A 26,992-nucleotide genomic window follows, 5' to 3' on the forward strand; every position below is an offset into this window, starting at 1 on the left:
TTTCTTCATGACAATAAATTGACTGTGAATTAAAATTCCCAATAAAAGATAAAATGATGTGTAATAAAAGTGCTTTTTAAAATACTTAAATTGCTCTACTTTAACGATAAATAACTTATCAACTTATTAAAAGTATTTTTACAAGTTAATAATGATAAAGGGTTACAAAATATAGGTACATATATAAATTATGAAAGCGTGACTAAAAACATTTTTATTCAAAATAGCTTGTTACAAGTTAACAACAATAATAAAATATACATATTGTTCTGCAATAAGCAATTCTTGAAGATGTACAAGTACTGATTACAAATTTCAAAAATTGTTTCACTCTATCAACCCCAATATTTAAGAAATGTAATCTTGAGGAATAAACTAGATTTAAAAAATTGTGTTGACTTCTTCAAGACAAAACTTGTATAAAACAGTGATAAAGAGGAACGGTTTCTGGATAATCAATGAAAGAGTTTTTTACAGTGTACTCGATATGAAAAATATTGTTACTGTTGATTGGATACTAATTTCTAGGACTACAATATTATGTTAAAAATCAAATTATCATCGGAATCATTATGATTCAGTTGGATTGAAGTTTCTGCTAGTACAGTTTCATTGATCTCATTCTGGTAATTCAACTCGCGATCTTGTCAACGTGTAAGGTCGGGTCGAATAGCCGCGCACCACGCATCACGCACCACGGACACCAGTGAAAGTAATATATTCCTATATTCATTGGCGTAACTAGGGACACATTTTCAAATTTTCAAGCTTGCAAATTTCAAACTTTTACAACTTCAATTTTCAAGCTTCTAAATTCTTAACTTTTCAAGTTCCAAATTTTCAAACTTATTTCAAATTTACTTTCACAGTTCCGCATCTTAAATTCTCACATTTCGATATTTCCACTTTCACATATTCACACCTTTACAAATTTCAATAGTTCCACATTCACACATTGACAAATTTCTACGCTCTAAAATTTTAACATTTCCACATTCTCTGATTTAAAAAATTTTGAACTTCCAGCTTTTCAGCTTTGTAATTTATAAATTTTGAAAAACCACTTATGTCTGGTCTGTGGAGTAAACACTGTTAAAAAAGTAAGAAACTCGAAACGCGTCCAAAAGCCCTTAGCCTAAATAAGTACGCCACCTGTTCAAGAAGAGGGGATATTCAAAATTTGCCTAGGCACAGATCTAGATCGTACGCCAATGGCAGTACCCCACCAAACGATGTTAGATCGGAACTCGTGCACGCGTGCACTAGGAAGGGGTACGCTCGAACGTCGGTATCGGTACACCGAATTATCCACGTTGCTAGGTAAGATCGTCGCGCGTAAAATCGCACCGGACAAACCCTGACGTAGTCTGGACCGAACCGTGCGGAATACATATATACCAGCGACAGTGTCGGTGACTAAAGTATCGACGGTCGCACTCGTTCTTTTCACTTCGTCCGTGTCGTTGCACAGTGGTGTTCGTAATCCTTTGAACGTGAACTGGACCGCGATCGTTTTCAAACATCGAATCTTTTTGTCTGTGAAAAAGTCGGAACATAGATCGGACATTCGCGTGCGTTTCCGTGAAACGCCGTTTAATTCGGTTAAGCGCGGTCCATTGTTGGAAGATCGGTCTCTGTGAGAGATAAACTTATGCTGTTTTCACGGCCAACGATACCCGTCAACGCGTACATCACGAATGACTAGATGATTGCACGCCAGTGTTTCCGCGATCCGTCCAGTTTGCGAAACGCATCTTCCCGCGCGGGTAACCGGCACGTGCTCTCACGGGCGGATAACCGTTTATCGCGTTACGGTAATCTTACTTCCGCAATTAACAATTATGTAATTTAGTTGCGTTTCCGTGGAGACATCTATCGTTGCGAAAACTGTGCCTGTCGCGTTCCGCCTGCAACGGATAACAATAAATTAGTGGTGATACGTTTATTTGATTGTGGTGAAGTGTTTTCGTAAGAACTATGCTTGGACTAAAAATGCGGCCATTTTTAAGTGTGTTGATACTCGTAAGTAAAAATGTACATTGTTATTAAAAATATGCAATAACGGATTATTAGAGAATATTACGGAAAATATTTAACGGTTTCCCTAATGAATTTTTAATTGTTGAAATGACTGCTAATGACATCGGTATAATGTAAGTGGAAAGTTGATCGGTTTTAGGGTTAGATATGACAGAATAAGTGGACGCGGTATCGTTGTTTGGAGAACGAAACTTTTACTAGAAGTAATATGAATGTAACGTGATTAGGAACGATAAAAGTAACGAGTAACTTTCTAGTCTGACGGTGAATCAAATGTTCAGAAACCGAGAGTTGCCCCAAATCTTGTTCGCTCATTTCGACACGGTAATCACTGTACGTGAAATGTAATCGCAAAGATTGATATCAGGGAAATCTGGGAAATTTATGCTGTGATATATCCGACGTTATTCGATAAAAAGTAGGGATAAGCGAGGTGATCCTTAACGAAAGTTTCTTGAAAATGTTTTCAATTCAGCAGGCGTTAGTGTACGTGTTTCTAACGATCTGTTCGCCAGTGAAAGTATATAGTCATTTTTAGAAAACTATATTTTGAATGATTTCGCGTAACAGCGTTGTACACGTGCATACGGTGTTATAAGTAATTGTTGTTTAATTGCATAATTATACGTTTGATGAATAATAGCAGTTTCTTGAACTGTGAGAAGATAGTGATAATAACTCATTCATGGTTTGTACTTTGATATATTTATTAGATAATAGTATTTAATATATTTGTTAGATATATTTATTAGATAATTGTTTTTATCGTTGCAATTTTGTGATATGGTTCGGTGCGATTCAATTTTACGCAATTCTATTCCATGAGATTAAATTGCATGCAATTCAATTCCACAAGATTTAATTCCATGCAATTCAATTCGTCAGGATTCAATTCCATGCAATTCAATTCCACCAGCTTCTATTTGACGAGATTCAATTCCGTGCAATTCAATTCCACGCAATTCAAGTTGTCGGGATTCAATTCCATGCAATTCAATTCGTCAGGATTCAATTCCATGCAATTCAATTCCATGCAGTTCAATTCCACGAGATTCAATTCCATTCAGTTCAATTCCACGAGATTCAATTCCATGCAGTTCAATTCCACGAGATTCAATTCCACGAGATTCAATTCCACGAGATTCAATTCCATGCAGTTCAATTCCTCGAGATTCAATTCCATACAATTCAATTCCACGAGATTCAATTCCACAATATTCAATTCCATTCATTTCAATTCCACCAGATTCAATTCCATGAAAATCCATTCCATTCATTTCAATTCCACAACATTCAATTCCATGCAATTTAATTCCATGCATTTCAATTCCACAAGATTCAATTCCATTCATTTCAATTCCACCAGATTCAATTCCACAATATTCAATTCCATGAGATTCAACTCCATGCAATTCAATTCCTCGTAACTTCACTCTATCTCTTTATCACTGTCAAGTAGTTCAATTCCACGCAATTCTGTTCGATACAATTTCAATTCCACTTCAATTCCCGTTTGCAGTTTACACCAACAGATTTCAACTCCAAATATTTCAATTCAACGAGCTATAATTTCTCACAATTTGATTCCACACGATTCAATTCCATGTTAAATACTTAATGTCTCAATGCACATTACCGCGAGTGGACACTAAATCCGTACTTTATCATCACATTTAATTCGGAGAAGTAGGTTTTCACTTTCAATAAAAGTGAAAATGAATTTCGTCATACAACTTGGTCAACTTTTTGCAAAAAAAAAAAAAGGAACGAAAGAATGACGGTGTGGGCGTATATGGCGCTTGACATAATCCTTTGCGTTCATAGAGTGCCGCATGTTAATAAAACTGTTTCAGAGAAGGATGATTCATTGGGGTTCCGCAATAACACGCCAGAAGATTTCTCCTAATAATTTTTATCGAACTGTTGTAGAAATACCGTTCCAGTTCCGTTAATCACTCGCAATCTTCTTTTATCAATCTATGTGCAAACATAATCTCGTAAAAAGTATAATTATCTCGTTTCATTTCGGTATGCGAAACTTTCCATTGTTTGAAGGCAATTTTAGTAGCAAGATATTTCGGGCAAAATATTTTATTTGGTTAGTGTTGTTTGAAGGTATGAAGTGGTACTGCGATTAGTTGAAGGGAAAATTTATTACTCGAACTATTAGTTGAAGAGAAAATTTGTTACTCGAATTATTACTTAAAGGTGAAATTTAATACTGGAACTATTACTTGAAGGTAAAAGTTATTACTCGAATAGTTACTTGAAGGTAACATTTCTTACTTGAACTAAAACTTGAAGGTAAAAATTGTTACCCGAACTAGTATTTGAAGGGAAAAATTATTACTCGAACTACTACTTGAAGGTAAAAATTATTGTTCGAATTATTTCTTGAAGGTAAAAATTATTACTCGAACTATTACTTGAAAGGAAAACTTGTTACTCGAATCATTACTTGAAGTTAAAATTTCTTACTCCAACTATTTCGTATCGTTAATCACTATGACTAGAACTATCATCTAAAGCTAAATACAATTAAGGAGTATCATAATTTTTCTATATAAATATTTACACCAATTAAAGTATTCGGCAATGAATAAAGCAACGCATCAACCTATCAAAAAACCTTAAAAAACAAGAATACTCTCAGAGTTCAAATCTGCAGAAGGTCTTAATAGCCATTTCAATTACTGCATCAGTGTTTCCAAAAATTTATCGTTAACTTATTTGCAGATATCGTTGGCGAAGAGTCGTGAGGAACCCTGCCTAGAATATGGATGTCCAGGCCGACCGCAGTACGAACCTTTTGTACCTGCACCACCTGGGCACACTCCTAACTGTGCGAAGCCTGGGCAAACCTTCTGCGAAACTCTCGATCATTATCCTGAGTAAGAATTTAAGATCCTTCTCATGTGTATATCTACATACATACATATATGGATATAAGGAATCATATATGGAATCGTTTTATGGACCGTAAAATATGAGTTCGTTGTATAATAACCAGACGGTGAGAGTATCGATCACTGACGATAGCGCAAAAATGTTAATGGGCGATTGCAACGCGGAATTTTGGGATTTGGGAATTTGGGACAAGGATCTGTAATTTTGGAAATTTATAATTTCGAAATGGGAGTTTGGGACTTTGCGAATTTGGGAATTTGGGAATGTGAGAATTCGGGGCATGTGGGAAATCGGGGGTTGTGGGAATTCGGGAACGTGGAACTTGGGGAATGTGGGAATTTGGGAATGTGAGAATTCGGGGCATGTGGGACATCGGGGGTTGTGGGAATTCGGGAATGTGAGAATTCGAGAATGTAGGAATTTGGGAATGTGGGAATATGGGAACGTGGAACTTGGGGAATGTGAGAATTCGGGGCATGTGGGAAATCGGGGGTTGTGGGAATTCGGGAACGTGGAACTTGGGGAATGTGGGAATTTGGGAATGTGAGAATTCGGGAATGTGGGAATTTGGGAATGTGAGAATTTGGGAATGTGGGAATTTGGGAGTGTGAGAATTTAGGGAATATGGAAGTTGGGGAAAGTGGAAATTCGGGAATGTGGAAATTCAGGGAACGTGGGAATTTGTTAATGTGAGAATTCGAAAGACTGAATTTCGCAAATGTAAAAATTGAACATCAACAATTTCATATTTTTGCTTCCCCGCTTCCATCAATTCATAAAAGCAAACTAAGTCCACCTAGACATCTCCGTTATCAAGCCACTATGCAATACCACCATAATTACATTTTTAAGCGTTAAATCAACAAAAGCATCGTACGAGGTCAGAAATAATAACTCCACAAACAATCCCCTGTTAAGTCGATTGAAAAACAAGTATCGTAAGTCGGTGGTTAAAGATATCGTAAGATCTGCACTACGCCGGATGTGCTTCTGCAAGATTCGTGAAAAAGGGCCACTGTAACGGTGTGTTAGCCGCGAACGCACAATACTCGTGGGATACTGCGTGTCAGATCTATGATGTCAGTCCTATTATCGCATTTGCATGATAATAGAAACTCTTAACAGCCACGCGAGAATAAGAAATTGTCGTTTCAAGGTATCGGTCGCGTATCGTGCGTCCTCGGACCTAACTGATCATGCGAAACGGTCGAAAGAAACTGGATCGCTCGCCTACCGGAAACGGAGTTCTAAGCTTCTTGCGTTTGGTAACGAAATGCACTTTACTACTATATATTAGTAATAATTATATATACACAACAGCATTGTCTCATAGTGCAGTGCTGTTTATGCGTAATTTGAACTCGTACAGAAAAGCAGTGTAAAGTTCAGCAGTGTCTAAGAGGTTAATACTATTCTAAACGATACAATAATTCTGTAGTTTTCTGCGTAGTGTAAATCTTTGTTGACAATCGAAATTAACTGCTACATTCTTGTTTAATTTTTCAATTTTTCAATTTTTCAATTTGATCAATTTGATCAATTTGATCAATTTTATCAATTTCATCAATTTCATCAATTTCCACAGTTTCATCAATTTCATCAATATCATCAATATCATCAGTATCATCAGTATCATCAATATCATCAGTATCATCAATATTATCAGTGTCATCAGTATCATCAGTATCATCAGCATCATCAGCATCATCAATATCATCAGTATCATCAGTATTATTAACATCATCAATATCATCAGTATCATCAATATCACCAATATCATCAGTAACATCAGTATCATCAATATCATCAGTATCATCAGTATCATCAGTGTCATCAGTATCATCAGTATCATCAGTATCATCAATATCATCAATATCACCAATATCATCAGTATCATCAATTCATCAATCCAAGAATTTCCTCAGTTTCGTTAATTTCATCAATTTATCAATGCACCAATTCATCAATCCATCATTCAACTTTCCTTATCAATTTTTTTTATCGTCTAAACAAAAGTATACTTGTTCTCGCATAAAAGTATCCTTCCTTTATTCTTCAATCAATCATCTCACCGTTCAAATCAAATTCCCTCAAGCACAATATTTAATAAATCACGTAATACACTGAGGTATGTTAAACGCGTCTAACTCGTCAGGTTAATAGTAACGATATGCGTTTATCGTAATCGACTTATTAGTTACCGTCGATGACTTTTTTAACGTAACGATTCAATACATCAGAACAGTGTATGAGATACAACATTATCACGGTCAGTAAAATTGAATAACACTCACGTACTTATTCGCATTCGATAAGTATACGTTGGCTACTCGGCAACCAATTAGTACGTAAATTCGGTGCATGACTGTAATGAAGTATAATAGCAGCCCGCGGTATTTTCAATAGTCGGAAGAGGCGGATGCCCGAAACCGTTCATCAAAAAGAACCCTCGAATTTCCGAAAACGTGTTATTAAAATTTTATTTCACGTGTATTTGTGTATACAACCTCGCGTTATCTCCGGAAACGTTCGATTGTCTTCTGTATTTTTATAGGATGTTTCCTGTGTAAATATATAGGTTAGTGGGGTAGCCTCGGATTTACAGGATACGATCACATAAACGTCGCGTTCGTTATCCTGGGACTTTCCCTTCCCGAAATTCGCCTCGACACGCACGATCGAACGATTCGTATGCAGGAGCAGCGACCACGGTGCCGTCGGGAATATCAATAACAGGACAACGAACCGTATTTTTTATAAATTCCACCCTATACGCGAGACAATTTTTGGAAACCTGAGAGACATCGAAAGAACTAAAAATAAACGCTTTCACGGTTTCCGTGAAATCACTTTTGCAATCTCAAGTGTTGGAAAAATAAAAATCACTCTCTGTTGCATATACTATGTTATAGACATAAATATGTCTACATATTTTGCCACAAATAATAATACCACTCTCTTTGCAATCTCATATTTCATTAAAATTCAGTTGCTTTCATTTTAACACTAAAACTACCTAACCGGTCAAATGACGGTTCCACAAAATCCTTATTATAAATGACACAATTTGTTGAATTGATTTTTCTGATATCTGTATTGATGTTCATCAAGATAAAGAATTAATGTGTGTACTAATTTATGTTTTGTCGTTTGTTCATTTATTTTTTGACTCCATTTTTCATCTCAAATTATACGCCGGTAGGTTTAGCGTTAATTCTATGTCTAAGCCTCTTGCTATATCGAACGAACATAGACATACAAGAAACGAACAGCAGTACCTTCCAATTACATTACGAAGATCCATAGAATTCCCGGTTGAATTTTCCACATTGCAGAAGTTTTAACTCGACAGCGATTAACGGTTACGTAAAACCGCACGTACGCCGACGTAAATAAGAGCTTGATACGTTTCTTTTCTTGATCAACGTAGCGTGACCGTGGCCTTGACGCGGTCATGCCCTGTTGATAATTACCGGACCCGTTACGGATCGAGTCGATACTCCTGCGATCGCTCTTCCTCCGATGCGTCCAGAAAACGTAATCAATTTAACGATCGTTTCTAGTCATAGCCATGCATTTCCGCTCGTATCGGAGATCCACCGAACCTCTATTCGAATTTGGGAATGTGGGAATTCGGGAATGTAAGAATTTGGGGGATGTAGGAGGAATTCAGGAATGTAAGAATTCGGGGAATGTAAGAATTCGAGGATTGTGGGAATACGAGAATATGAAACTTGGGGAATGTGAGAATTCGGGGAATGTAGCGAGTTGGGAATGTGGAAGTTGGGCAATGTGAGAATTCGAGGAATGTGAGAATTAGGGGAATGTTGGAATTAGGAAAGGTGGAATTCGAAGAATGTGGGAATTCGGGAAGGTGGAATTTGGGGTATGTGGGAATTTGGAAATGTGAGAATTCGGTGAATGTGGGAATTCGGGGAATGTGGGAATTTGGAAATGTGAGGATTCGGTGAATGTGGGAATTTGGAAATGTGAGAATTCGGCGAATGTGGGAATTCGGGAAGGTGGAATTCGGGGAATGTGGGAATTCGGGAAGGTGGAATTTGGGGAATATGGGAATTTGGAAATGTGAGAATTCGGTGAATGTGAGAATTCGGCGAATGTGGGAATCGGGGAAGGTGGAATTCGGGGAATGTGGGAATTTGGAAATGTGAGAATTCGGTGAATGTGGGAATTTAGAAGTGTGAGAATTCGGTGAATGTGGGAATTTGGAAATGTGAGAATTCGATAAATGTGGGAATTCGGAAATGTGGAACTTGAGAAATGTGAGAATTCGGAAATGTGGAATTTGAGAATTGTAAGAATTCGATAACGTGAAACTTGTGAAGTACCGAACTTGAAAAATTCCATCCCAAGACGCTTCTATCCCAAACCCACATTCCCAGTCGCAAACCCCATCCATCCTCTCCATACCACATAAAAAAAAAAGAGAAAGAGCCGGTAAAAAATCGCCTAAAACGCGAGGTTCATATATAACGACGTCGGAGACATGAGTTAAAGCGACACGATGGGTTTCGGGGTCAATTCGCGTCTTCCGATTTCTGTCCATTGACGAATTACATCAATTCGAAAGTCGGACAGCGTCCACAGGAAGCGAACTGATCGTGATGCAGCCGGTGATCGTGACTACGGTGACCAGTCGTGAGAGAACAGCTTTTAGGCGTGGACCATGAATTAAACATCGAGCCACATCTCTAGGCGGGCTTCTTTCACCGCGGAGAAAGTTTTTGGGATTCCTGTAATGTGTTTGCGTTTTGTTCGAAACTCGTGTCGTTTGCACAAACACTTCGCACCTTTCTTCTAGTTTCTCTGAAATTAGTCGAAACAGGGTCAGTTTACGAATTAGTATCTTGCGTGAAATATTTAGTTAAATACAAAGCTATGTTTAAACAATATTTCAGATGTTCTCCACGAAATAATGAAAGAAAGTTTGGTAAGATTGAAGGAAACGGATTTTCCGGAATATCTCGTTATGTATTGGTTCTACGAGGAAAGTTGTTACCACCAAGTTTGTAGCTTAGGAAATTCTGGATAAAAAAGGTTTTATACATTTTTCCAGTAGGAGTTATCGTTTCTGAAATAATACCATGTGAAGTTGAAGTTGCTGAAGAGATTGATGCAGATATGAGCATATAGAGCTAATCTTGCATGTCGCATTACTAAAAAATGGCTACTCCTACGAAGAAACCTCACATAAACTTTTTTCTAGAGAAATTCCCAAGCTACAAATTTCATAATCACCACTTTTGTCATAAAATTACCAGATAACGAGATATTCGCGAATAACTGCTTCCGTTTTCACACATCTGATACTCCGTAAAATGTCTAGCCAGAGCCTTACTTACCATAATTTACGACGAAAGCCGTTCTCAAACGTTAACAGAATTAATGCCTGATTATGAGATCGGTCGTAGAACTTCGAACTCATGAATAAATCATAAGAAGATAAGTAATTTTTTTATTCCATTAAAGCTGAGCAAAAAAATGTCCACGATACCTGGATTTTTATTGTCACAAATGTCAACTTTGATTTACGACGGGTCAAAGATCCACTCGCTTCAAAGAAATTACTTCGTCCTACATATTTTTTGTATACTTTACTTTCTATTTGCGTTTCGCGTTTGTTGCAGAAAGTTGATCAAGTTTCTCGTGGAAAAGTGCAACTTCGACTTTAGCTCGGTGCTCAGGGACGAATCGAAAGACGATTTCAACATTTACAGGTACATTTGTATTCAGTGATCTATTTATTAAATGATCATAGTTCAGTTCTTTGTAAGAGAACTCTATTCGTGTGTTTGCTATGTTGAAGGTCGGTGCCGGATTACTCCGAGGGTTACGATTACACGCCACACGGAGGACCACAAATACACTCGCAACCATTTCCGTTTCTACCACCGCAGTATCCTATCAGGGGACAACCACCTTTATTTTATGCGCCCTCTAATGATACTCACCAGAATGGGTAATTTTGATACTGTGGACTGAGTGAATTCATATTTTAAATATTTATTTTTAAGTTTTGAGAGTGAGTCTTAACCCTTTGCACTATTTTGATGAGTCTGACTGGTGACGCACTCGGCCGTAATCAATTTTACTCGAATTTTTAATACGCCTCAATTTGGAGTTCAAGTCCAATTATAATTTGCATAGTCAAAGATTGCATTATAACATATTGACCTAACATTTCAAAGTTTTTTGTCTAATTTAATATTGTAGCTATAATTATTCAGTTCTGACTGACACACCTGACAAGTAAGTCATAGTGCAAGGGGTTACATTGGTTTACTTCTATATGTGGAGATTTAACAATTTACTTGTGGAAATCTGGATTTAAAAATTTTCAAAGTTTTGAAATGTTGAATTAGGAAATTTCTAAAGTCCCAAACTGCTAAATTTCCAAGTTGCTAAAGTCTCAAATTGCTGAAGTACCAAATTGCTAGAGTCCACAATTTGCTAGAGTTCCAAATTCCTAGAGTCCCAAATTGCTAGAGTTTCAAATTGCTAGAGTCCCAAATTGCTAGAGTTCCAAATTGTTAAATTTCCAAACTCTCAAATTCCCAAATTCTCAAATTCCCAAATTCACAAATCTCCAAATCCCCAAATCCCAACTTCCCATCTTCCCAAACTCCCAAATCCCCAACTTCCCAAACTCCCAAATTGCTAGAATCCCAAATTGCTAAATTTCCAAATTCTCAAATTTCCAAATTCTCAAATTCCCAAATTCACAAATCTCCAAATCCCCAAATCCCAACTTCCCATCTTCCCAAACTCCCAAATCCCCAACTTCCCAAACTCCCAAATTGCTAGAGTTCCAAATTGCTAAATTTCCAAATTCTCAAATTTCCAAATTCTCAAATTCCCAAATTCACAAATCTTCAAATCTCCAAATCCCCAACTTCCCATCTTCCCAAACTCCCAAATCCCCAACTTCCTAAACTCCCAAATTGCTAGAGTTCCAAATTGCTAAATTTCCAAATTCTCAAATTCCCAAATTCACAAATCTCCAAATCTCCAAATCCCCAACTTCCCATCTTCCCAAACTCCCAAATCCCCAACTTCCCAAACTCCCAAATTGCTAGAGTCCCAAATTGCTAGAGTCCCAAATTGTTAGAGTTCCAAATTACTAAATTTCCAAATCTCCAAATCACCAAATCCCCAAATCCCCAAATCTCCAAATCCCAACTTCTCATCTTCCCAACTTCCCAAATCCCCAACTTCCCAAACTCCCAACTTCCCAACTTCCCAAACTCCCAAATCACCAAATCCTCAACTTTCCAAATTTCCCAAAACTGAACCCCCTAAATAAAGACATTCCCCACATGCTACCATTTCGATTCATACCATACGAACAATCAATCAATCAACCACATTTGCAGATACAAATACAACACTCCAGGGCAAAGGAATCCATTTCTAGTGGACGAAGCACCGATGAAATATCATGCAACCGGCCAACGAACGGGCGAACGTCACTTGTATCCTCAGCCGCAATCCTTGAACTCGTTTGGACAGGGTCAAACATGGTGGGCAAACAGGTGATTACTCAGACGTGTCGAATGCTGCTCGCTCTCTGACGATACCGTTTAAGTTACCGAGCTCTATTACCGCTTTTTTGCTTGACTCTTGTCAGGAGGTTCAAGGATGACGAATGCCTTCGTACGGTTTCACTTATTTATTACTTTCGCTTGGGGTATATTAAGCATAGATGTTGGCTAATGAGAGGAATATGGATGTTATGGACTGTTAGGGAATATGCGTGTTATGTCGGTAACTGGGATTGGTGAGTAACTGGGGCAGAAGAGTTTGATAGTAGGTGGTTGAGTTAATAGGTAGTTTAGAATTTTTTTAAGGGGGGTGATCATGTTTTTTGGGGCTTTTGAGAATTTTCGAGAGGTGTGGGGAGGGATTTGGGGATTTGGGAATTTGGTTTTTTAGTGATTTGTGAATTTAGGAATTTGGCAATCCAGCAGTTCAGGGATTTATGTATTTGGCATTTTAGGGATTTGGGGATTTAGAGATTTGGCATTTGAGCGATTTGGGGATTTAGAGATTTGGCTTTTTAGCGATTTGGGGATTTAGGAATTTGGGAATTTAGGCAACTGGGAATATACAGATTTGGGGATTTGGGAATTTGGCAATCCAGCAATTCAGGGATTTAGGTATTTGGCATTTTAGGGATTTGGAGATTTAGAGATTTGGCATTTGAACGATTTGGGGATTTAGAGATTTGACTTTTTAGCAATTTGGGGATTTAGGAATTTGGGAATTTAGGCAACCGGGAATATACAAATTTGGGGATTTGGGAATTTGGCAATTTAGCGATTTGTGGATTTAAGAATTTGGCAATCCAGCAATTCAGGGATGTAGGTATTTGGCATTTTAGAGATTTGAGGATTTAGAGATTTGAGGATTCAGGAATTTGGGAATCTAGGCATTTGGGATTGTAGAGACTTGGTGATGTAGACATTTCAGAATTTAGAAATTTGGGAATTTAGCTATTTAGGGACATAGGGGTTGGGAGACATAGACATTTGGGATTTTAGAGATCTGGGATATAAGAATTTTGGGATTCAACAATTTTGGGGTCTGAAGATTTGGGGATGTAAGGATTTGGGAATATAAAAATTTGGGAACGTAGGAAAGAAATCATTTCCTTTCTCTATCAGTAGTCCTGATATAAGCATAGCAAGAAACACAAAACTTACCTGTTTGCAAGTTTACTGACAACTCATGCTACAATGTGAATGCTCTCTGCGGTTGCGTGGGTTGAAACCCAAATTCCCCAATCCACGAATTCTGAAAATGTAAGTCACGATATTCAGAAAAAAAGTTGCGTATCAAATCACCAGGAAAAGAACGAAATCATTCTCTTTTTCTATCACCAGACCTGGTATAGACATAACAAAAAAACTTACCTGCTTGCTGTCTAACTCATGCCACAACGTAAACGCTCCCTGAGATTGCCTAAACCCAAATTCCCCAAACCACGAATTCCAAATTTCGAAATAGTCGAAAGTATAATCGAAATAGTAAGTCACGAGGAAAATAGTCATCGATGACCCTCGCCATATAGTCACCGCGTTGTTGAAGCATGAATTCGTGAACGCGGTGACTAATTTATGCTTGCCACACCGGGAAACCACGAAGATAAGCATCGAATCGTACGTGTGTTAATTAATTATGCAGTCGGCTCGTGGCGCGTTATTTTTATCCGGTGCAACAGAATCTTTTTTTTGTTTCCTTCGGCTCCGTCCTTTTCTCCGATCGATCACGTTTTTGTTCGTTCAGATACACGCGGAACAGCAAAGCCGCGCCGCGCACGGCCTACGAGAATCCGTTGTTGAAGTACAGCAAACCGAGCAAGGTGCGCAACAAAAGGCAGTCTAATCTCGATTCGATCGCTCTTTGTCCCACGGAGGCGCAATATATCACGCCGAGGGCAGCCCTGAACAACCAAGGGAACTGGATGTACGTGGTGAATGTTCAGGACCAGAATCAGAAGTACTCGCAGATTGTCAAGAGCGAGAAATGCACGTAAGTAGTGCTACGACTTTTATTCGATTACTTTTCGGCATTCAAATTCGAAGAGATTCATTTATCTTTATAGAATTTTCGGGATTTTAAATTTTGACCGAAAAGCAATTTCAGTAGTACGACATTTGCTATTCTAGGGGAATAGGACTGTAGAAATCTAGGAATTTAGGATCTAGGGATTTTATGATATAGCGATTACAGGTTCTAAGAGTTCTGGATCCACAGAGTTCTGGATCCACAGAGTTATGGATTTAGGGATTTCTGGATCTAAGGATTTCTGGATCCAGAGAATTTTGGATCTAGGGATTTCTGGATCTAGGGAGCTTTGGATTTAGGGATTTCTAGAACTAGAAAGTTTTGGATCTAGGGATTTCTGGATCCATAAAGTTTTGGATCTAGGGATATCTGGATCTAGAGAGTTTTGGATCTAGGGATATCTGGATCTAGAGAGTTTTGGATCTAGGGATTTCTGGGACTAGAGAGTTTTGGATCTAGGGAGCTTTGGCTTTAGGGATTTCTGGATCTAGAGAATTTTGGATCTAGGGATTTCTGGGACTAGAGAGTTCTGGATCTAGGGATTTCTGGATCTAGAGAGCTTTGAATTTAGGGATTTCTGGATCTAGGGATTTCTGAGACTAGAGAGTTTTGGATCTAGAAAGCTTTGGATTTAGGGATTTCTGGATTTAGAGAGTTTTGGATCTAGGGATTTCTAGGACTAGGAGTTTCTGGGTCTAGGTATTTCTAGGACTAGGAGTTTCTGGGTCTAGGTATTTCTAGGACTAGAAATTTCTGGGTTTAGGGATTTCCAGATCTTGGGATTTCTGAATTTAGGGAATTTTTGATCTAAGGATTTCCGGGTCTAGGGAATTTTTGATCTCGGAATTTCTGGATCTAAGGAGTTTTGGGTCTAGAGACTTCTAGATCTAGAGAGATTTGGTTCTAGGGATTTCAAGATTTAGGGATTTCTGTGTCTATAGATTTCAGCGTCGAGACATTTCTGGGTTTAGGAATTTTGAGAATCTAAAGATTTCGGGACCTAGGGACTTTTGCATCTAGAGATCATTGCAATATAAAATTTTGGAATCTAGGGATTTCGAAATCTATATATTTGTGAATCTAGGGATGTGAAAGTTGAGAAATGTCTAATGTTCCAGTGAAACTTGAACTTTGAAACGGAAGCGTGTTATGACATTCTATTGCAAATTAATTTAGAGACAGAATTTGACCCAGTTCCTTGAAATATGCTGAGTATTAATTGCTACGGACCTTGAATGTGACACCATTTCTCTGATGAACGTTTTAGAGCTATATTCGACCTTCCATTAAAATTTAGCGCTACCTCGTTAATACTGAAATCTAAGAGCGATAATCAGGAGAACGAATCACCTCTGACTGTAATTATAGACTTATAGTAGCGGACGTTGAAAGGTATTAATCATTTGACTTTTTTTATTTTTACTGATAGAAATACAGTTATTTATTAATATATGGACACATAGTGAATAAGTAAATGTCCGACACATTTAATTAATAGTTAATATTGAAAATATTAACTGAAAATTAGCTGAAGAAAGATGCGCCTCATTTTATTAAATTACCTTCTCAACGACAAGTAATCATTATATTATTTGCCAAAGATTGTGCGTCAGCATTACAAATTTGTTACTTAAGAATATTCCACGTTATGCAGCCTTGCGACGAAAGAGTTGAATTTTGAGCAATTTCTTCATCTTCCAGAACGAACATGTGCAACGCCATTTGCTCTGTTCCTGCGGGTTACACAAGCAGATGCCAACAGCAATATGTGCAGAAGAGGTTAGTAGCGCTAGAAGGAAGCGGAAGCCAGCTGTACACCGACGTATTTTGGTTCCCGCACGGCTGTACGTGTCAGATTATGTTGAATTACTGAAGGACTATGACCAGCCGGATCGTGAAAGGTCGAAGAAAGATTTCTCTCGAGAGCAAACTCGAGTCGAATGTATACCTAAACGCAAATAAGTGGCGTAACGACGATTCTCATCGCAAGTGTTCAACAAATATTCATACTGCAATGTAAAGGAGAAATGTTCAACTTAGAGTTCTAGCTTTTGATTCTTGATAATCAAAGAAAATGTATAAAAGAGTACGCGTTGTAGAGATTTATGTTCAGAATTTTTTAATGTGAAAATCAAGATGGAGGAACAGATTTGAGATAGAAAATGTACTTAATTATTTTTGAAATACTTTTATTTAATTATTTGTTTACTTAACTACAATAATTGTTAGTTACTTGATGTCGGTTTAAATAAGAGTTAATTGTACTGATACGATACGAATATTTATAAACTAGTTTGTAAGTTAGATAACTGTTTATAAATAAATATTTTACAACTTAAGGAGGATTATCACATGTAATTGAATTGCATGGCCTTTTGTTTCGAAGTTTGTACAATCTGTCAAAGTTTGTACATTTATAATATTGTTATTTAACTTGTTCGAAAATATGACAGAAACATATTGATTTTCATAAATAATTTAATGAAATAGAAATATTGTGCGTACTTAAATTTTGTATGAATGACAGCTGGCGCCAACTGGCGGCGAACGACAGAATTAATAAGATACAAAGTACTTTCTTTTTATTCAAATAATCAACTGTTATACTTCATTAGGACTAGAACCGCAAACAGTTGTAAAAAGAATTAGAATCCATTAATTTCTTTTGCAAGATATCTAAGATATTTTAGAGTAGATTCTGGACTTGTATTCTAATATATCAATTGCATTTACTGTTTCTGATAGAAATTAAAATTAGTAATAAGAGCAAAAATACTAAAATAGTCGACATGTGCAAAAACACTTATTGTTAGTTTAAGAAAGTTAAGCAAGCACTGCTCAGTTTATGTGTTCACCGTAAGATGGCGACAGCGGTGCAGTTTCTATATTGTACAATAATGCAAAATAACGTGTATCATATAAGGTAATATACGCTAATGTAGCAGGCAGATTAATGAATTTTAAAAACAAATAAGGTGAAAGAATAGTATCTTAAAATTAACAGTACCATAAATAACTCAAGTAACAAAACTCTTCCGTGAACATTAAATACATTCAGTACATGATGACTACCTAAAAAATCATGAATTAAAAAATTAAAACAAAATGTGTTCATATTATATATAGACAAGATAAAAATATGTTATATTATTTAACAATAAGTAGAATTACAAATAATTTTACTAAGCCGTGCCTCTTACATTGGATACTCGTAAAATATATTTATACACGTATTTCGTATGCTATTAAAATTTATAAAAATTATATAAGTATAAGATGTCGCAAAAATATTAATTGTACAATATTTGAAACATGTATTACTGTACTTAGTTTCTATTTAGAAACAACGACGTCCACAGGGAGTCTTACAAAACTCAGCTTCGAACTGGTCTGCGAGTCCATGGACCATCGATCGTTACTTGGACTCATGAAAACTCGTCCTGAAGTATAGCTCGCGTTACTGCTTCAAGGTGCTGCTATATCGACGGCCCTCATCCATCTGAAACCTTTACAAAAAATTTCATACAAAATACATTTTCAAGCGTCGTAATCCGAAATATCCTTATGAAAGCACAGCCGCTTCCGTCGATCGAATCGCGACAAATTTTATTTACACACCACGGGAAATGAATGAAATTCAATCCAAGGGCCAATTTACAGCCGGTAGGAGATTCAAGAGTGTCGCGCAAAAGCGGAAGTTATTTACGAGTGATCGTAACTGTTTATCAAGAGTAAAAATAGAGATGGCGATATAAGATCTGAATTATGATACGCTCTTGTCATATTGCCATGATGCTTTTAAGAGTGGAAAATTGAATTTGATTACTAGTATTGGAAGACTTGTTAATGGGGTTGTTGAAGCTTTCGTTCTTGACGTATTCGGTGGGCGATATAATGCGAGTGTATCATTATACACTCCTGCCATTGCAAGATCATGTGTGGTGATTTGAATGCATGGAGAATATAATATATGGAAGTACAATTTGTCGAGAAACAATGCGTGGAAAATGCAAGACATCGCGAATGCAATGCGTGATAAATTTTACACGGGGAAGTACAACGCGTGGAGATACGACGCGTGAAAATACGATGCGTGGAAATACGACGCGTAGGAGTAGAACGCGTGGAAATACAATGTGTGGGAAATACCACGCATGGAGAATACAACGCATGTCAAACTCAATATGTGACGAATACTACACGTGACAAATTCGGCACGTGGAAATACAGCGCGTGGAAATACAACGCGTGGAAATACAACGCGTAGAAATTCTACGCATGGCGAATACAACACGTGACAAATTCAGCACGTGGAAATACAACGCGTAGAAGTCGGGCGCGTAGAGATTCTACGCATGGCAAATACAACACGTGACGAATTCGACGCATGGAAATGCAGCGCGTGGAAATACAACGCGTAGAAGTCGGACGCGTAGAAATTCTACGCATGGCGAATACAACACGTGACGAATTCGACGCATGGAAATACAACGCGTAGAAGTCGGGCGCGTAGAAATTCTACGCATGGCAAATACAACACGTGACGAATTCGACGCATGGAAATACAACGCGTAGAAGTCGGGCGCGTAGAAATTCTACGCATGGCGAATACAACACGTGACGAATTCAACGCATGGAAATACAACGCGTAGAAGTCGGACGCGTAGAAATACTACGCATGGCGAATACAACGCATGTCAAACTCAATATACGACGAATACCACACGTGACAAATTCAGCGCGTAGTAGTCGACCGCGTGGAAATGTAATGCGTAGAAGTCAACCGCGTGGAAATACTACACATGACGAATATAACACGTGACAAATTCAGTACATGACATATACAACGTATGGCGAAAACAACCTGTAACAAATACAACGCATGTTCACCAGGTGTACATCGAACGTAGAAGAATCCCGCCTAAGCAAAGTACCCAGTAAAAATGCAAAATGAGCCACGGGTACGGTTGAAAACGCGGACGCGGGCTCACAGCCATGAAATAAAAGTATCTCGATTCGCATCGACTGGTATAAAAAGGACTAAAAGGAGACGAATGGCGTTTGTTGGGGAGAGGTTATCGGGGGAAAGGGAAGTAAACTGCTAGGAGGTCAGACACGCGCAGGATGCACGGAATTTTCTCGCTGCGAAAGCTACGCACCACCCTTCCTTTTGCGCGCGGCATTTACGATCGTTCGAGTTTTCAACCCTCCGCGATTCCACGCTTCCGCTCCTTCGATTTTAGTCCAGCATCGTCAAATTTATTAATTAATTGGTACAACGCGCTTCTTTCGATCTTAATTTTAAGGCGAAGATGAAGAGGGGAGGGTTTGTTTGAGCATACTGGTATATTTGTGTAGATTCAAGTTTTCTTCAAATTTTTTGTTTAAAGCCTCTCAGATTTATTCATTGAAACAACGAAGATCTTTCGGAATAAATGTTTTGGCAAAAAGAAAGATGAAGCGAGAGGAGAGTTTCGGTTTGTTCGAGGGTGCTGGTATATTTAGGTAAATTCAATTTTTCTTCAAATTTTTTCATATTTTCCTCCAAATTTTTTATTCAAAGTCTTTCAAATTTATTAATTTATTGGAACAACGTGCTTCTTTCGAACTGAATTTTGTGGTGAAGGAAAAGGAGATGAGGTTCGATAAGGATGCTGGTATATCTGTTTATATTCTGAAGCAGAATTTTTCTATATTAGAATCTGTTGAATTTTTGTTCTAATTTTTTTAACAAAGAGTATCTTTTTTTGAGTTGCATCAAATTTTATTTGCTTTTCGTACGTTTCTATTCATAAGAGAATGTTTAGGGTGATTTCTTGAAAATTGATTTTATAGATAAATGCAAATATTTCATTTTATAAATGTATACTTAAACAGATATATATGGTTGCTTGTTAAATGAAAATTATTCTTTGAACACTCTGAAATGAACTGTCAAAATTTATTATTATATTGCAAATATTTAGGGGTTGCTTAAAGAATGATCAAAATGAAATTACATTACAAGACAGAATTTTAATAGGATAAAAGAAAATTATCAGTTCTTCAAGACATTATTTCGAACTGTATCTTAAAAATATTTCAGCAGGATAATTGCAAGTAAAAAACCCCAGAGAAAGCCCATGGTATTTCTTGGAAGGTGGAGTAAAAGGAAGGCTACGCCCATGTCAGGCGCGTATTCTTCCGCGAGAATCTCGGCTTCCGACTGGTGGCGAAGGTAGCAGGAAAAATTGAAAGCTCTCGTTCTCTCTCCTTCCCCGTTTTTCTCTCTTTGTTGGTGTCCTCAGGGTGCGGCGGGTGCGTACGCGTACGCGTGCACGCATATACGGCCGCGTAAGTGCGTGCTATAGATTTCGTTCCACTCTGCGAAACGGTGTACTTGTGCGTGCTGCTCCGTGCACCGTATTCACTCACGACCCCCTCGCATGAGCCACCCCTACGCAATCCTCCTACCCCCTCCCGTCACCTGCGGAGAGAGAGCAGAAAAAAAGGGGTGAATTTCTAGGCACGTAAGCGCTCGTGCAACGCACCGACATCGACTATCTGCGTGCACTTGTGCGCTACGCGCTTCCACCCTCGCCTCCTAACTACAGCTAGCGATGGACTCAAGACGCTACACCGTCTATTCGTTATTTTCACTAATTTTTATTTTAATTATCAACTTACCGGTACAATTTTCTTACTTCTTTTCATTCTTTTTTTTTTTGAACTATTTTTATTAATATGGTAAGGTTACCGTATACATGTAAGACTATATGAAGCATCAAACTGCATTTTTGTAAAGAAAAATCTTGTTCAGAATGATGTACTATAATGCCTACAAACTATAAAACGTCAGAAAATTTCAAGATATGTATAAAATATAACATTTCGGAAAACCTTGAAATATTTGGAAAATAGAAAATTTCAGAAAATCCTGAGACGTCTGTAAAACATAAAATTTTGATGAACCTCAAGATATGTAGAGAACAATCAATTTCAGAAAACCTTGAGATACTTATAAGACAGAAAAGTTCCAAAAATCTGAAGATATATAAAAACTATAAAGTTTTATGAAACTTCAAGATTTCTATAAAATAGGAAATTTCAGAAAATCTTCAGATATTTATGAAATAGAAAATTCCATACCTTGATACACCTACAGACCTTAAATACCTATAACATAGGAAATTTCAAGATTTCTATAAAATAGGAAATTTCAAGATTTCTATAAAATAGAAAATTTCAATATTTCTATAAAATAGAAAATTTCAATATTTCTATAAAATAGAAAATTTGAGAAAACATTCAGATATTTAGAAAATAGGAAATTCCATGCCTTGATACATCTATAGACCATAATATACCTATAGAACAGTAAATTTCCACAAATCAAACGATAAGAAAAATATGAAATTAAAGCTTGATATTAAAAAAACTTGAAAATCTGCAAAGGTGGAGAGATTGATTTGCCTTAAAAGAAGAAGGACCTTAATACACCTATAGACCTTATACCTATTAAACAGAAAATTTCCACAAATCAAACTATAAGAAAAATATAAAATTAAAGCTTGATATTAAAAAAAATTATAAATCTGCAAAGGTGGAGATTGAATAGCCTTAAAAGAAGAAGGACCTTACTACACCTATAGACTTTAATATACTTATAAAACAGTAAAGTTCCAAAAATCAAAAATTTCAAAAAATATAAAATTAAAGCTTGATATTAAAAAAAATTGAAAATCTGCAAAGGTGGAGAGATTGATTTGCCTTAAAAGAAGAAGGACCTTAATACACCTATAGACCTTATACCTATTAAACAGAAAATTTCCACAAATCAAACTATAAGAAAAATATAAAATTAAAGCTTGATATTAAAAAAAATTATAAATCTGCAAAGGTGGAGATTGAATAGCCTTAAAAGAAGAAGGACCTTAATACACCTATAGACCTACCTATAGACCTTATACCTATTAAACAGTAAAGTTCCACAAATCAAACTATAAGAGAAATATAAAATTAAAAAAAGTAGTAAATTTGCAAAGGTCGAGCAGAGAGATTTGCCTGAAAAGAAGAAGGACAAGAACCGAACGCCCATCGCTAGGCGTCGTGCACTATCGTGGTGGTGGTTCAGCCCGTAGCTCCACCACCCCCGTGTCTGGTCGTGCTGCTACACGGTAATCCAGGAGTGCGTACAGAGGGGGTACACGCACACACGAGGTGGATGGCAACGCGGGCACCGAGGCTACTTGAAGGGTTTCCATTTATATGCGCGCACGCACCCTGCGTCGAAGAGCGCGCGCCCGCGCACGCAGCCCCTAAGGCCGAGCGAAACAACAGAAACGATCGTAGCCGTTTCGAGATGGAAGAGGACGAAGTCGAACCAAACTATATATTACATTCTCTACGCTGGTAATAGGCCAATCCTATATCAGCCTGCGCAATTATCCTGCTCGCTGCACAACCTTTCGTCGACTGAACTCCGAGCTACTTTTCTGTTGGTAGAACCCTTGTTATACCATTTATTTCTCGATACTTGCTGTTCCTTGCTATATCATTTATTTCTCGATACTTGCTGTTACTTGCTATACTATTTATTTCGATAGTTGGATGCGTCAGTAATTTTTTAAATTAAAATATGTCAAGCTTTTATTTATTGATTGCTCAAGTGGGGTTGGACATTTGAAGATTTTTCAATTTTAAAAATGTTAAGTTACTTAAATCTGGAGGGTCAAATTTTGGAATTACAATTTAGAAATTCGGGAATTTTTGGTAGAATTTTATGGTAATAGGGTGATCTTATGTCGGTCTGCGCAATTATCCTGCTCGGTGCGCAACCTTCGTCGACTGTACTCCGAGCTACTTTCCTGTTGGTAGAACCCTTGTTATACTATTTATTTCTCGATACTTGCTATTCCTTGCTATACCATTTATTTCTCGATACTTGCTGTTTCTTGCTGTACTATTTATTTCGTCGATAGTTGGATGTGTCAATAATTTTTTTAATTAAAATATGTCAAGCTTTTATTTACTGATACTTCAAGTGGAGTTGGATATTTGAAGATTTTTCAATTTTAGAAATGTTAAGTTACTTAAATCTGGATCTTCAAGTTTTGGAATTACAATTTAGAAATTCAGGAATTTTTGGTAGAATTTTATGGTAATAGGGTGATCTTATGTCGGTCTGCGCAATTATCCTGCTCGGTGCGCAACCTTCAACTGAGCACCGAGCTATTTTCCCTGTCAGCAAGAACTAACCCTTGCTATACTATTTACTTCTCGAATGTAGCAATACTAGGATACGTCAATAATTTTTAAAATTAAAATATGACACGCTTAGATACTTCAAATGGACTTGGAATTACAATTTAGAAATTTGGGAATTTTTATATTTTCTATGAAGATAATAGTTCAATCTTATACCTTATACCAAACTTATAATTTTTCAGATGCGTCAGTTCATAATTATTAAAATTAAAATGTTATGTCAAGTTTTTATTGACTGACACTTTAGAGACATCAACTCGTAAATTTTACAATTGCTACATTTTTTAATATTAGAACTACCTACTAGTGCAAATGATGGGTTTACCCAGTTTCTACTTCGTTCTTGAATGTAGAAATTGCGCGATTTCGTAAAATAGAATTTTCCTCGCTCCAGGGGTGAATTTAGGTGAAGGGTAGAAAGGTGGTCGAACACCTGTTTCGCTGCCGCTTTTCGGGGTAGTATAAGGTGATAGTTTTAAAGCGCTGAGGGTTGCTTGCAGTTACAGAACGGTACGCGTAAATCAAGAAACAGGGATCATTGTAAGCGTGAGAAAACGTCATGGGAAATGAATAAGCTATCGATTGAATCTCCACTAGTAATTTATGAATCCCTTGTCTCAATTGTTGTTTGATTCAATGCGTTAATCTACTTTGTGATTTTGTTCGAATTGCCTCGTCAATGAATTTAAACCATTATGGGATTCTATTTGAATTTTTATGGACAAACTTCAAGTGTCTCGTTAACTTCAAGTCTTATTTGAATTTATTTAAATAGTTTGTTACTTGAAGTAATCTGAATACTCAGTTAGATGAATTGTGTTGAATGATCAGGTACATTAATTAGGTAGGTTGAATATTTGGTTACATGAATTAATTTTAATAGTCAGTTACATGAAATAATTTGAACAATCAGTTACATGAGTTAATTTTAATAGTCAGTTATATGAAATAATTTTGTACAGTCAGTTACATAAATAAATTTTAATAGTCAGTTACATGAATAAATTTCAAAAGTCAGTTACATGAATTAATTTGAATAGTCAGGTACATGAATTAATTTGAATAATCAGTTACATACATGAAATTGAACAATCAGGTACATGAATTACCCAAACACGAACGAACGGTTCAAGATACCAAGTCAAGTTTCTTTTTCTTGTACCCGATTACATTCTCTAGTTCCTTAATAAATCTTCTTTTTTTAATGGCGTTCTCTATTCCGTTTATTCACCGGCGGTTTTTACCGTCCGCTGGTTGCCGCGCAATCAGAAAAAGGGGGAAGAAATCTCGCAACGCAGCTCGACTTTTATCCTTCCTCTTTCCCGAGCCTCGCTCTGAAATCCCTTCTGTTCCCGTTACTTCTGTCTAGGCTTGATTATTCCACAACATCGCGAGAGGAAAGTAAGACGAACCGTAATTTTCACCGACCGCCATAGTCGACGTATAAACTGTGTATTATTCCTCCGCTAACAGGAAATTCTATTCGGATGTGTCTATCATTCAGAAGCTTCAGAGATGGCTATACTTGCAGCAAAGACTTAAAATTTTCAGTCTTTATTCATGTATCTGATTATTCAAGTTAATTCGTGTAACTGACTATTCAACTTAATTCAGGTAACTGATTGTTGAACTTAATTCATGTAACTGACTGTTCAAGTTAATTCATGTAACTGACTATTAAAATTAATTCATGTAACTGACTGTTCAAGTTAATTCATGTAACTGACTGTTTAAATTAATTTATGTGACTGACTATTAAAATTAAATCATGTAACTGACTGTTCAAGTTAATTCATGTCACTGACTATTAAAATTAATCCATGTAACTGACTGTTCAAGTTAATTCATGTAACTGACTATTAAAATGAATTCATGTAACTGATTATTAAAATTAATTCATGTAACTGACTATTCACATTAATTCATGTGACTGACTATTAAAATTAATTCATGTAACTGACTGTTCAGCTTAATTCATGTTACTGACTGTTCAACTTAATTCATGTAACTAACTGTTGAAATTAATTCATGTAACTGACTATTAAAATTAATTCATGTAACTGACTGTTAAAATTAATTCATGTGACTGACTATTAAAATTAATTCATGTAACTGACTATTAAAATTAATTCATGTAACTGACTGTTCAAATTAATTCATGTGACTGACTATTAAAATTAATTCATGTAACTGACTATTAAAATTAATTCATGTAACTGACTGTTCAAATTAATTCATGTAACTGACTATTAAAATTAATTCATCTAACTGACTGTTCAGCTTAATTCATGTCACTGACTGTTCAACTTAATTCATATCACTGACTGTTCAACTTAATTCATGTAACTGACTATTAAAATTAATTCATGTAACTGACTGTTCAAATTAATTCATGTAACTGACTATTAAAATTAATTCATCTAACTGACTGTTCAGCTTAATTCATATCACTGACTGTTCAACTTAATTCATGTCACTGACTGTTCAACTTAATTCATGTAACTGACTGTTCAACTTAATTCATGTAACTGAATGTCCAAATTAATTCATATACCTTTCCTGCAAAACACACCAATCATTATAGCAAAATAATTATTATATTTCTATTTAAAAAGTTCCACTTTTTTCTGACATACTATGTACAAAAATAATGTGTCTCTCTGTGAGACAATATTCAAATTGAAGGAACACAGAAACGACCAAATATTGACATAACATTGGCATTTTGAAAAAATGTTCATCACGGTCGATCGATCGCAAAACAATCGGTGCTCGAGTTCCGGTTTCCGGGAAAAAGAAACTCCGATGGTAATAAAATCGCGCGCACGACGGAGCGTCAGAAGCGGCAATGGACGAACGAAAGGGTTAGCTTCGAGATTAAAAGGAAGTCACCCCCTCCGCCCCTCCCTCCTCGTCTCTCCATCAATCACAATTATATCCTCTCTCGCCCCTGCTATCGTTCATAATTACTGCTCGTGACTTTATCCCGGCGCTCGACGTTGCTGGACCGGGGCTCCGCTTCGTGCCGCTTCGTTCCGCTTTCAGCGAACGAGCTACCGATCGTAATAGGTGAGCGAAAGAAATCGGACGAGTTTCGCGACGAAAACGACTCGACTTTTGCCCTTTTATCAAGATTTCGTGAGGGGTGAACTCTTCGGAGGGAGAAGGAACGAATAAAAACTGAGAAAGACAGTTTAATCCGCTTCGAGGT

General features: G+C 36.8%; 1 protein-coding gene and 1 long non-coding RNA gene across 7 annotated transcripts in view; one reads left to right on the plus strand and one right to left on the minus strand.

Moving 5' to 3' along the window:
- Positions 1–1,088: 1,088 nt before the first annotated feature.
- On the plus strand, positions 1,089–17,129 carry spz5 (spatzle 5 Toll-1 receptor). 3 transcript variants are annotated; one of them, XM_012287138.2, is made up of 7 exons: positions 1,089–2,022; positions 4,777–4,931; positions 10,596–10,685; positions 10,775–10,927; positions 12,342–12,500; positions 14,254–14,499; positions 16,237–17,129. In XM_012287138.2, the coding sequence occupies exons 1-7, from the start codon at positions 1,978–1,980 to the stop codon at positions 16,406–16,408; spliced, it is 1,020 nt and encodes a 339-aa protein (XP_012142528.1). In that variant the 5' UTR covers positions 1,089–1,977; the 3' UTR covers positions 16,409–17,129. The 3 variants fall into 3 exon arrangements, with proteins under 3 accessions (XP_012142528.1, XP_076387101.1, XP_076387114.1); XM_076530986.1 differs by lacking the exon at positions 1,089–2,022 and adding an exon at positions 2,192–2,373; XM_076530999.1 differs by lacking the exon at positions 1,089–2,022 and adding an exon at positions 2,380–2,728.
- Positions 17,130–17,644: 515 nt separating this feature from the next.
- LOC143264324 (uncharacterized) overlaps positions 17,645–26,992 on the minus strand; it is a 159,003-nt gene continuing 149,655 nt past the window's right edge. For 2 of the 4 annotated variants that reach the window (XR_013038007.1, XR_013038010.1), the window contains one exon: positions 17,645–18,041. This is a non-coding gene — a long non-coding RNA (uncharacterized LOC143264324). Of the gene's footprint in view, positions 18,042–19,930; positions 21,002–26,992 lie in introns of those variants that run through there. The other 2 variants (XR_013038012.1, XR_013038011.1) reach the window with 1 other exon arrangement.

The sequence above is a fragment of the Megachile rotundata genome, chromosome 1 (genome assembly GCF_050947335.1).
Source record: "Megachile rotundata isolate GNS110a chromosome 1, iyMegRotu1, whole genome shotgun sequence".
Taxonomy (NCBI): Eukaryota; Metazoa; Arthropoda; class Insecta; order Hymenoptera; family Megachilidae; genus Megachile; species Megachile rotundata.